Raw genomic sequence first — 12,468 nt, forward strand, 5'->3', positions numbered from 1 at the left:
AAAGCTGAAGTAACTCCAGCGCCGAGGTGGAGATGTGTGTAAACCTGGAGGCCGGGTGCTGAACTCGGTCACGTGCTTCTCCCGCCCCCCTCCCCCCCCCCCCGTGCTGTATGTGAATAACTAACAAGGCCAGTCCTCAGTTGATAGTTGGGGAAACTGAGGCACAGACTGTGCAAGATCACCGAGGCCGAAGAAGAACCCAGGAGTCCTGACACTTACCGCCCCCCACTAGAGCACTTCCCAGAACTGGGAATGGAACCCAGGGGTCTGACTCCCAGCTCTCGGCTCTAACTTCGCCCGTGGGTGCAGCTGGCACCCCTGGAGTGCCCTGCACTGCCAGGGAACAGGGCTGGGGAGCTGCTTGCCAACCCAACCAGTTCCAAGTTCCTGCCTGGGCCTCTGAGCTCACCTCCTGGTTCGATTTTCAGGCCTCCAGCTGAGGTTGGGGTGGGAAGGGAAAGGGGGGCAGGGCCTGGGGGCTGATCTAGGCGGAGGGATGAACTCACAGAGAACAGCCTGTTCTTTGCACTGCAGGAGGGGAATTTTCTGCATTGTTTCTGATTTACACAACCTCTTCCCATCCTGCTGGCCCTGCTGCGGGCCGGGCTGGCCATCGCAGGGGTGGCAAGGCAGGAATTGGTGGGGGGAGGTCCTTGATTATCCCAACAGTTCTGCCTCCCAGCCCCTTGCAGTCCAGCCCTCCCCCCTTCCCCCGCCCCGTGGATTTGCAGAATGGCCCTTTGCTGGCTAACCTGCTGTCTGAGCTGGCCAGGGTACAGCCCCATGGAGCCAGCAGACCAACACGTAGCCCTGGGGCTGCCCCTAGTGCTGGGGAACCCTGCGGGGGGAGAGGGCAGGGAGTGGTAGGGGTAGGCACAGCCAAGCCCCAGAGCTAGAGGAAAAGGAGACCCTCCCCTAGCATCTGAGCCCCCAGTGCAGTATCCCTGGGACATCCTTTTGCATTGTCCCTTTCTCTGTGAGCTTTGCAGGGAGCACTGGGGTGAGGGCCAGGCCCCCTCTTAGCTCCAGGGATGCAGGAGCTGGGCTACCATCCCTCCTGGGTGGCACACCCCAGGTGGCTCTGGGAAGGGCCCCCGGGGCTATGACAGCTTGCAGCAAACGGACAGTGTAATGTGCACGTGAGGTGGTGTGCATGGGTGACACGTGCGAGGGGTGTGGACTGTGCATGGGGGTGCACACTTCTGACTGTGTGAGACCGGCCAGGGTGTGCCCTGCCAAAGTGCAGGGGTGTGCCCAGTGGGATAAGTGTGACAAAGGGGCACACACTGGAAACCTGAGAGCACGAGGGGCCATGCACAGAGGGCGGTGGGTTTGCCAGGTGTGTGAGCAACAGGTTGGATGTGCAAGTGTGTGCGCATGGGAAGGTGGGGTGGCCGCGGGTGTCTGGTCAGGTGTGCACAGGAACTGGTTCATCACAGAGGTTGTGTGGGCTGGCGGGGGCGTGGTGCTGGCTGTGGAAGAGGTGGGACAGGTGGTGGGGACTCAGTGAGAGAGCTATGTGCGGTGCCAGAGTCGAGTGGTGTTGTGAGATCTGTGTGTGTGTGTGTGTTAGCAGTGGGAGCAATATGCGTGTGTCTTATTTTTACATGTGCTTGTTAGCGCTGTGCCGTTGTGTTAGTGAGCGCAGGTGGGTTGTGGCTCTGAGTGTGTGTGTCTGATAGCCCTGTGTGGTTGTGCCACTGAGTGTTCATGAGCTGGATGTGTGTGTGATAGCTCTGGATGGTTGTGTCTCTGAATGTGAGCTCTGTGTGTGTGCGATAGCTCTGGATGGTTATGTCTCTGAATGTGAGCTCTGTGTGTGTGTGTGATAGCTCTGGATGGTTGTGTCTCTGCGTGTGAGCTCTGTGTGTGTGTGATAGCTCTGGATGATTGTGTCTCTGAGTGTGAGCTCTGTGTGTGTGAGATAGCCCTGGGGGGGTTGTGTCTCTGAGTGTTCATAAGCTCGGTGTGTGTGTGTGTGTTAGCTCTGTGTGGTTGTGTCTCTCAGTGTTTGTGAGCTGGATATGTATGTGTGCTTGCTCTGGCAGGTTGTGTCTCTGAGCGTTTGTAAGCTGGGTGTGCGTGTGTGATAGCTCTGTGTGGTTGTGTCAGTGGGTTTGTGCTCTGTGTACCACAAAGGTTATTGCCTCTAACAGCCTGCAGGGGGCAGCCTGAGAACTGGGAATGTGCCCGGGAAGGGTATAAACAGGAGACAAACGATTGTCAGTGTGGTGCCAGTCCCTGCTCTAACCACTAGACTCACACACACACACACACACACACACACACACACACACACACACACACACACACACACACACACAGAGCTGGGGTTAGAACCCAGAAATCTTGGCTCCCAGCCCCTCTGCTTTACCCACTGGCCCCTGTTCCCATCTCAGCTTCCCATGTAGTTTTGTGGTTGGGAAGCGGAGGCAGGGGAGTTAGGCCAAGCTGAGTCCCCACAGTCCTGGGGGCTCGTATCGGACCAGACCTGGGCTGTGCGGGACAAGGGCAGGGTGCAGCGTGAGGGCTGGGCTGAGGGGCCAGGGATGCTGCGGCTGACGGGAGCACAGGGGCCAGGGGTGCTTGGACACAGACATCCCTGCCTGCATTTGGAGGCTGGGGCTATTACATGTATTGCGGTAGTGTGTAAGAGCCCCAGTCATAGACTGAGTGGGGCGTGGGGAGGCATTGGGCTGTACATTTTGGTTGCTATCATTTTAGTACTATTATGGTAGCGTCCTAGGACCGCGCCCCCCCCAGTCACACCCCAGCTGTGTGCTACCGACTGAGCTGCATTGTGTGGTCCTCAGTTGGTTAGACCCAGGAGCCAGGACTCCTGGGTTTCCATCCCAGCTCAGAGGCGGGAGTGGTATCTAGTGGTTAGAGCTTGAAGGCTGGGACCCAGAACTCCTGGGTTCTATCTGCAGCTCTGGAGGGAGTGGGGTGTAGTGGTTGGAGCAGAGAGACGGCCTGTTCTAGGGACATGAAACAGAACAGGGACCCAGAAATCTCAGCTCTGCTGCTGAGTCACTGTGTGTGGCCCCATGCCTAGGTTTCCCAATCTGTCAAGTCGAGGTAATTACTCCAGCTCACAGGCTTAATTAGTGTTTGCCAAACACATGTTTGTCACCATGGTGATGGTGATGATCCGAATGTCCTTGGCACCTTCTGCGTGAGGATTTCGGAGCCCCACGGCTGATGTCTGGTTCATCCCCACATTCCACAGAAGGGGAAACAGAGGCACAAGCAAGGCTGGGGATTTGCCCAAGGTCACTGCAGGCAAAGACGACAGCAGAACCCTGGAGTCCTGGCTCCCAGCCCTAACTGCTACGCCCCACTCTCCCCCCAGAGCTGGGGCTAGAACCCCAGCATCCTGGCTCCCAGCCCCTCCTCACCACTAGGCCCCATTCCCTTCCCTAGGGAATCAGCTTTTAATGCCCAAAGAGCAACGCTCATCCCTGAAAGGTGCCGACGCTTGGGGCCACGCATCTGCTCCTGGAAGCCCTGGGCCGCAGCATATTCCCCCAGCATCAGCCACATGGGGAAAGCCTGAGCCTTTCCCCTGCAAGTGGATGAAAGGTGGGTGCGAGGAGAGGAGGCCACCTGACAGCCGGGGTTTGGGGCAGGCAGCAAGCCAGATCTGTGAGCCGCTGGTTCTTTCTCTTTCCCTTTCCAAAAGGGTGGTGCTGTCACACGCTGGGGCGTGGCTGTGATGACTGTAAACCCGGTGACCTTGGTTCAGCAATCGAGGGGAGGCACGTTTTGTTCTGCTTAGTTCGCTCGTGGTTTCTCGCTGGCGACAGCATTCTCGTCAGCCGATGATGACTGTGGTTCTTATTCAGGATCATTTACTGGTGCTGGTTTTGTGGCCTCTCAGAGGCATCGGCCCCCATCTCATTGTGCCAGGTGCTGTACATTTTGATTGCTGTTAGATGTATTACAGTGGAACCTTGGCACCCCACCCCGAGTCATGCCAGGCTCTGTTCATTTGCATTGCTATTGGAAGTATTACGGTAGAAGCTAGGCACCCTAGTAGTGGACCTGGACCCTGTTGTGCCAGGCGCTGTACGTTTGCATTGCTGTTAGGTGTATTACAATAGACTGTAGGCACCTAGTAAGGGACTCGGCCCCTGTTGTGCCGGGCACTGTATGTTTGCGTTGCTATTGGGTGTATTACGGTAGAATCTAGGCACCCTCGTAAAGGACCCGGCCCCTGTTGTGCCAGGTGCTGTACATTTACATTGCTATTAGGTGCATAATGGTAGAATCTAGGCACCCTACATAAGAACGGCCATAATGGGTCAGACCAAAGGTCCATCCAGCCCAGTATCCTGTCTGCCGACAGTAGCCAATGCCAGGCACCCTAGTAATGGGCTCGACAACCCGTTGTGCCAGGTGCTGTACATTTGCATTGCTATTAGCTGTATTATGGTAGAATCTAGGCACCCTAGTAATGGACCCAGTCCCTGTTGTGCCAGGGGCTGTACATTTGTGCTGTTATTAGGCACCATTCAACCTCCAGCACAAACCTGGGGCTCGGGGACGTACAGAAGATGTGAGACGGGGGCTTGTATGCCCTGGCCGCTGCCTCCTCCAACAGCTGGCACCCCTGGAAGCAAGGGAGCTGCCAAGGACACCCGGCAGGCAGTGATGGGCTGACCTGCCCTTGGGGAAGGGGTCTCCCAGCTGGGGGCGTGTACACGAGGGGTGGGAGCGGGTGTGTGTGTGTGTGTGTGTCAGAGAGATGAGAGAGGAATTAGGGCGCATAGAAATAACTCACAATTAACAGCTAATTATGAAAGGTGATATTTTACTCGGGCACTGGCAGGCTGGGAACAGGTTGGTGGGTGGGGATAAGGGCAGATACAGACCAGGCTGGACTGTGCAGTGGGGGGCGGCCAGGCGTTTCCAGGCACAGACCCCTGTCTGTCTCACTCCAGCGCCAGGGCCGCCTCCTCCACAGCCCCGGCTGCTCACCCAGAAATCAGCCAGACAGGCTGCCCTGGGGGAGGATGGAGGCAAGCTAGGACTCGTGGGTATTAGTCCCTGCTCCGCAGGGGTCGTGGGGCCTGGCGCAGAGGCGTAGGCGCAGCCATTTACCGTAACCCCCAGAGCGGGGAGCCCCCCGAGGCGCGGCCCAACCCGCCTTAGCCAAGTTTGTTTTGCTTTGCCTTGCAGGAGATGAGTCACCCCCGCCCCCCTCCCCTCCGCAGGAGCAAGAACGTGATTTCCTTACCCCCTCCCCCACACCTCCCCTCCCCCACACGTTTCCTGGCAAGGCAGGGCCCCATTCCCAAACCAAGTCTGAAACGGCCAGGGGATGGCCCCTTCTGCGGTCATCACTGCTGTGCTACTGGGGGGGGGGCGGTCTTCCCCCAGGCATGCACACGCTGTTCTGGGCCCAGTGTTTTTAAATGCTCAGGCTTGGCACTGCTGCTGCCCTGGCACGGTAATGTGTATACGTCAACAGGCATGTACACACATCCAAACACACACACCTACACCCCTGCAAAAACAGGCAGGCACGTGCCAACGCATGCACACGCAACCATATGTAGAAATGTGCGTGCACAAATAAACATGTGCAAATATGCATACACAAACATGCACACGTACAAATGCACGCACACAAACACACGTGCAAGCATGCATAAATGCAGATGTGTGACGTGCATGCAAATACAAACATGCATGTGTGCAAACGTGCAAACGTGTGTGCACACAGATGCACAAACGCGTGTAATCATGCATATACAACACACACGAGCAAACACACGCATGTGCTTACAAACATGAGTCTGTGCACATATGGACACGAAAGCTACCCCTCCATATACACGTGCCGACATGTACGCACGCATATAGCCGCACATGAGTGCAGGTGCAAATAGACATGGCCGAACAAATGCACGCACACGTGAGCACCCCCAGACGTATGCACACATGAGTGCGTGCAAACACACGTGGTAATGCCTGCATACCATGCAGACACACACGAGCAAACATGCACCAGAGTCTATTAAACTTTGCGCCCAACATGGTGGTGGGTACATGGGGCCTGGATTCCTCGTGTCTCTCCAGGCCGGGAAGAGACCAGCTGGGGTCTGTGCAAGCCTTAACACACCTCCCCCCGGGACTGGGACTGACCTCACCCTGGGGCCGATTCCCAGCTTGGAGAGGAGGGGGGCAGCCCCAGGGGACTGTAAAACCCAGGGGCAAACCTCCTTCCCCCCCTCCTCTCCTGGGATTGCTCTTCATCCAGCTCGCCCTCACTGAGGAAGACAAGAGAAAACAGCCGCCGGAGCTGGGAAGCAGATCCTGGCCCAGAGTCCTGCTAAGTCTGCCATCTGGGGCAGATTCAATTTTGTTCTGTGCACCGAGGCATGCGCAGAGGGGCACCACTTGTAGAAACCCAGGCTGCCAGCTGGGGAGCGCCCCCCTCATCCGCTGGGCAGGCCCTGCCTCTCCCGGCCAGCCGCCCAGACGCTCTGCATCCAGGGAACACGGTTCCTGGCCAGGGAGCGTTGGGCAGGTTGGACAGGCCGTCGCCTCCAAGGCTGGCAGGCAGTTGTGCGGGGGCAGCGTGGGTGCTGGGGTGTGGCCGGGCTGAGCCGGGGTTGGCTCTACACGGACGCTCAGCTCAGGGGGTGACTTGCAAGCCTGGGGGCTGCTTGGAAGCCACACGAGCAAAGCCTGGGGAAGTTCCTAAGGTTGCAGGGTGGGGGTGAAACGACCCCTCTTTGCACCCTGGTATGTCTTTGGGGGCTCTGGCTTCCCCCTCGTCCCAGCTGCTGGCTGCATGGGGTAGAGGAGTCATTACACCTCTGCTCTGGGCTCTGCAGGCTGGGGGCTGGCAGTGAGGCCAGGGCGAGAGTGGGGGTCTGGACTGGCTGGGGGATAGGCAGGAATCTGCTGTGTCCATTGCCCCGCAGGGAACCCTGGCCTTGCTTGAGCACTGATGCTCCTCTGGTGTCCTGTTCCCAGCAGTGACTGTCACGTCAAGCCCATCCCTAGCCCCTAGACCACTGGCACCAGCTGCTCTGCAGTGACAGAGACACGTTCCGTCCTTCGTGACCACTCCCAGGTACTCCCGGGGCCCTGGAGCGTGGGGCTGGCTGCAGGCAACAGGACCAGCCAAGGGAACAGGCTTTGATGCTGCACTGGGGATGGGGACTGGGATGTGGCCTGGGTCCCCTGGTGTTCAACCTGAGAGCAACACAGGGGATGTCGGGGGACGTCCCAGGCTCAGAGAGAGCAACAGAGGAGGAAACATTAAATGGCTGCCTGGTCATTGCAGTCTGTGTGCACGTGGGTTTGCTTACACATGTACATGCATGAGTGTGTGTGCACAGATGCGTGTACCTGCATGTGTGCACACAAAGTGGCTGTACGTGTGTATGCATGCTGGGCGTACATGCGTGTTGGGTTTGTTTTCCTGTATGTGTGCATATGCTTTTGTGTGCCCACATGTGCTTACACACATGCCGTGCTTGTGTTCTCGCACCAGCATGCACTTTCATGGCTGTGGGGGTGCCTGCGCACGAGGACGAACGTCATGGTGGCTTTCAGTGAGGTGTTTCCAGACACACACGTAGCGCGCCCTTCCCCTCCTCCTTGCACACACCCAGCCTGTTTACAAACACACACCCGTCCCACAGCGGAGCGCACACGTCATGTTTCCGTGTGACCAGTGGGCAGTGGCAGTGGCAGTGCAGAGCTCGGGGAATCCCTGGCACGTGCTGGCCACCTGGCGCCCCCAGCCAGCCTCACATCTTGCCGGGATTTCATAGCTTTCCCTGCTTGGGGGAGATTCAGGGGGGACTTTTCACCCGAGCGCCTGGGGCTGGCCAGGCTGACGATGATGCAAAGCTCCCCCCCCTTGCAGCTGGCAGGAGAGACGCAGTTTCCTGCGTTCGGTGGCTTCCTGTGCTGGGCTGGCCACAGGCTCACACGCAAGGTGGCTGCTGGGGCGCTGGTTCTGACGCTGGCGGAGCTGCAAAACAAGAAGCGAGAGCTGGGGTGGTAGAGAAAGCGCAAGGGGCCGAACCCGCCTCCTTTGGGGAATCGGGGGGGGCACTAAGTCCCTTCCCCGGCTCATGGCATGACTTCCCCCGGCGCTGGTTAGCGGCCCTGACCGGACGCGCTGGGGATGGGCCCAGACGAAGAACCGCTGCAGACTAGACTAGAATCCAGCTCAGGCGCCTCTGCCATTGGTGCACCTGGGTTGGGGCAAGTCACTGCCGCACTGGGGGGGGGCTGCATGTACTGGAGTGGCTGGAGGGCCCGCAGAGGTGGAGTTCTGCTGGGGATTCTGGGGGGGCTGGGGCCCCGGGGGGTGACAGGTTGGAATCCTCCCTCCAGGGCAGGGGCTTCTGCTACCCCACGGCCTCATTCCCCACCTGGCCAGCTGCACCAGGGCTGATGGAGGGTGGGGATGTTCAACCAGAAGGGAGGAGGCAGGGGCAGAACCGTAAGGAGTGAGGAGGGGCTAAGCTCTAGACAAAGGGACAGGGCACACCTGCCCCAATCAACCTGAACTGCCTGGGGTGTGGGGCTTGCACTGCACAGTGCAGATCTCTCCATTGCACACACACCTGGTGTACACTCCTGCTCACTGCAAACCTGCACTGCGCACACACCTGACGTACACTCCCGCTCACTGCAAACGTGCACTGCGCACACACCTGACGTACACTCCCGCTCACTGCAAACCTGCAATGCGCACACACCCCATGTACACTCCCGCTCACTGCAAACCTGCACTGTGCACACACCTGGTGTACACTCCCGCTCACTGCAAACCTGCACTGCGCACACACCCCATGTACACTCCCGCTCACTGCAAACCTGCAATGTGCACACACCTGGTGTACACTCCCGCTCACTGCAAACCTGCACTGCGCGCACACCCAGTGTACACTCCCGCTCACTGCAAACCTGCACTGCGCACACACCTGATGTACACTCCCGCTCACTGCAAACCTGCACTGCGCACAGACCCAGTGTACACTCCCGCTTACTGCAAACCTGCACTGTGCACACACCTGGTGTACACTCCCGCTCACTGCAAACCTGCACTGCGCACACACCCCGTGTACACTCCCGCTCACCGCAAACCTGCACTGTGCATACACCCAGTGTACACTCCCGCTCACTGCAAACCTGCACTGCGCACACACCCCGTGTACACTCCCGCTCACTGCAAACCTGCACTGTGCACACACCCGGTGTACACTCCCGCTCACTGCAAACCTGCACTGCGCACACACCTGACGTACACTCCCGCTCACTGCAGATCCCCTAGGACACTGGCAGAGGTGGGGGCATTCTGGGGAAGCCCACCCTGTGTCACTCCCATTGGGCTCTGCTGCACGATGGACGTCACCTCCCAGGGTACGGGGACATCTCCAATGGGTATTTCCCTGCCCAATGCCGCACATGGCTCCCTGCCAGGCTTGTCTGGGCTGGAGGAATTTCCCCAGCAGAGGAGCGGAGTGAAGTGTGTTTATTGAAGGAACAGGCCAGGCTGAGTCCCTCCTCCTCTGCTGAAGGGGAAGGAAAGCCAGGCTCCTCTGGGTTCCTGGAAGGGCCGGGCACAGGGTTGGGAAACGCCCCCACACCTCCCCCCCCCTGCTCCCCAGCCTGGCTTCTCAGCAGGGCTCTGGCACTGGGAAGGCTTGGTTCTGGCAGTGGGACAGGCTCTCGCCCGCCCCCACAGTCTCGCCCCTTCCTTCCCAGAAGCAGATGTTTCCAGACCCTGGAGGGCTGCAAAGAGAGCTGGGGAATCCCAGCCCTGCTCCCCAAGTGCCAGGACCAGGGGACTTTCCCTTGGTCCCCTTACACCAGGATCCCCCTTCCAGCATTACCCAGATCCTGGCTGAGATCAGCACCCCTCTGTGCTGGGTGCTGCCCACACCCTGATCCGGATCAGGCCCCATTACCTGGGTGATGCACAGCTGCCAGGAGCCAGCCCCCTGCTCCAGATTGCTCTCAGGCGGAGCGAGCAGAGAGAGAAGATCCTTGGTCCATTGTAGGGATGGGCAAACCGAGGCACAGAGCAATGGCGAGCACTTGCCTGCCGCCCCCACTTCCGGGAGCCGTGGGCACCTGCCACTGAGCCTCAATCCCCTGGCTCCTGGCCCAGCTGCCTCCTTGCACAGAAGCTGCCCCTCAGAACACACTGTGTGATTTCTCCCCAGATCCCAGCCCCTCCAGGTCATTTTAGAAGCTCCCCCTTAACACCCCTCCCTGTGCAGTGCCAGAGTGCCCCTCGCTCCGTCCCTGAGCCAGGGGAGAAGCACAGCAGGGAGCGTCCTGGGATCACTAGTCCCCACGTGTAACAGTGCACACGCCTGTGCCCAGTGTGCTTGGTTTGGGGGTGGGCAGAGGGCAGCCGGGCGCGCTCCTTGGGATGCAGGCTTCCCCTGGGGGACAGTTTGGGGTGGGGGGATTTCTGCAGGATCTTTCATGCTGTGGCTGGGTATCTCCCAACGGCTGCCTCTCCCGCCGCTGTGAAGGGTGGCCCTGGTGCCTGCAGGACGTGCCCACCACTGCACGAGTCCCACTCACTAAGCCACCACGGCATGACTCACTTGTGCGGTGAGGGCTGGGGAAGTGAGGCCTCCCAGTGCCGGGAGTGACGGGGACGTGCAAAGGCTACCCTGCAGCACTGCAAGGAGCTGAGAACTGGGCCTCTGGCAGGCGTGTGCATGTGGGCACTGCCAGCTACTAGTGAGCTGGACAGCTCAGGCTACCCCTGCAGGGACCCCCCCTTTGCTACCCCTGGGGTTCCTTCCAGCCCCGTCATGTGGAGATTGGAGTCCCCCAGGTGCATGTGAGCCCGTATTTGTTCATCTCTGCTCATTACCCCAGCTGCCAGGCCGGGCACCCCAGCTTGCTCGACACCCCTGGGAGCACTATTGTGCAAGGCACAAGCTCCTTGTGCCTAGCTGGTGTGCAATGCACGCTTTCCTTGCAGGCGTGCAAGGCACAGTCGCCTCTCCCTTCGCTGTCATGCAAGGCAGGAGCTCCTCGTGTCTCCCTGTCGAGCAAGGCACAGCCGAGGACCTTGCTCACGCTCACGTTGCCCCACTCAGCGATTCCCAAGGCAGAAGGCAAAGCCCCGGGCCCCTGAAAGGGCAGGGGCTGCACAGGTGCAAGGGAGGCCTGCGAGTGACCCAGCTGGGCGGGGCCTCACCTTGGCTGACTTGCCCGGAAAGAGGCAGAGGCATGTGGCCTTTGCTCTCTGCCAAAGGGCTGTTTGTTGGATTGCGTAAAGCGGGAGGGGAACACAGTATTTCTTGGAATCCGTAGCTGCCAGAGGACACAGAGGCCTGAGTCGGGTCTACGGACAATGGCGTGCGGGGGAGGCTGGAGCTGTGCTCACAGCAATTGTGCAAAATAAAGCATGGGGACAGCACGTGCGTGAGATGAGGAGGGAGGGTGCAGCCAGACGCATGGCCTGGTGCATAGTCTCATTGTGCCAGCCTGGGCAATAGTGAGGCGACATGCTAGTGAAAAGGGGAGGGAGAGGGCAACCATCCTCGTGCACAATAGTGAAAAGGGAGCGGCACGAGTTGGGCGTGACCGTGCAAATCACAGCACAGCACACCTAATTAGCCATAGAGTGCCAGACCGAGTGTGCAATGCATGCGTGCCTAGCCATTCACGGGCATATGGAGCTGCAGGTGTGTGCAAAGCTGGGTTTGCTCATGTGCATGTGTGAGCAATCGTGTGTGTGCTTGCATACAAGGGAGTGGGATAGCTCAGGGGTTTGAACAGGGGCCTGCTAAACCCAGGGCTGTAAGTTCCACCCTTGAGGGGGCCATTTAGGAGTTGGGGCAAAGTGGTTTTAAACCCTAGCAAGGGAGGTTTAGGTTGGACATCAGGAAAAGGTTCGTAACGGTCAGGGTGGTCAAACAGTGGAATAAGTTGCCAAGGGAAGTTGTGGAATCTCCATCGGTGGAGCTATTTAAGAGCAGGTTAGATAAGTGTCTATCCGGGATGGTTTAGACAGTACTTGGTGCTTCCATTGGGGCAGGGGGCTGGACGCAATGGTCCCTTCCTGTCCTAGCAGTCTATGAGTCTATGAAACGTGTGCATGAGTGAAGGGGCTCACGTGAGCGTGTGCAATTAGGTATATGCCCAATTGTGTTTGCTCACCAAATTGTGTCGGTCCCTGGGGGGTTGTGTACGGCAGGTGTGTGGGAGCCATTGAACCCACATGACCATAATTTCCTTGTGCACCTGCACGTGTACAGAGGTGTCATAGGACCCTCGCAATGGCTCGTCTGTGTGGGCGCATCTCTGCTTTCGGTGTGTGCCTGGGTGCAGCACGGTGTCTGTCGTGTGTAGTCACTTCCAGGCGTGCAATTGTGTGTACGTGCCTGTGCAGCTGTCTGGGTGTAACGGCGTCGGTGCATCTAATTGTGGCTTTCTCTGTGTGCGGTTGTGCGTCTGGGCGTG

At 58.8% G+C, this 12,468-nt stretch overlaps 1 protein-coding gene across 5 annotated transcripts in view; it reads left to right on the forward strand.

Moving 5' to 3' along the window:
- LOC142024300 (calpain small subunit 1-like) overlaps positions 1-12,468 on the forward strand; it is a 31,548-nt gene that overhangs the window by 2,811 nt on the left and 16,269 nt on the right. The window contains exon 4 of one of the 5 annotated variants that reach the window (XM_075016166.1): positions 6,988-7,613. The exons of 3 other annotated variants lie outside the window; for them this stretch is intronic. In XM_075016166.1, coding sequence (XP_074872267.1) covers positions 6,988-7,052 — 65 coding nt within the window. In that variant the 3' untranslated portion in view covers positions 7,053-7,613. Of the gene's footprint in view, positions 1-6,987; positions 7,614-12,468 lie in introns of those variants that run through there. One more of the 5 variants, XM_075016167.1, reaches the window with a different exon arrangement.

Source organism: Carettochelys insculpta, chromosome 22, assembly GCF_033958435.1.
Source record: "Carettochelys insculpta isolate YL-2023 chromosome 22, ASM3395843v1, whole genome shotgun sequence".
NCBI classification, from domain to species: domain Eukaryota; kingdom Metazoa; phylum Chordata; order Testudines; family Carettochelyidae; genus Carettochelys; species Carettochelys insculpta.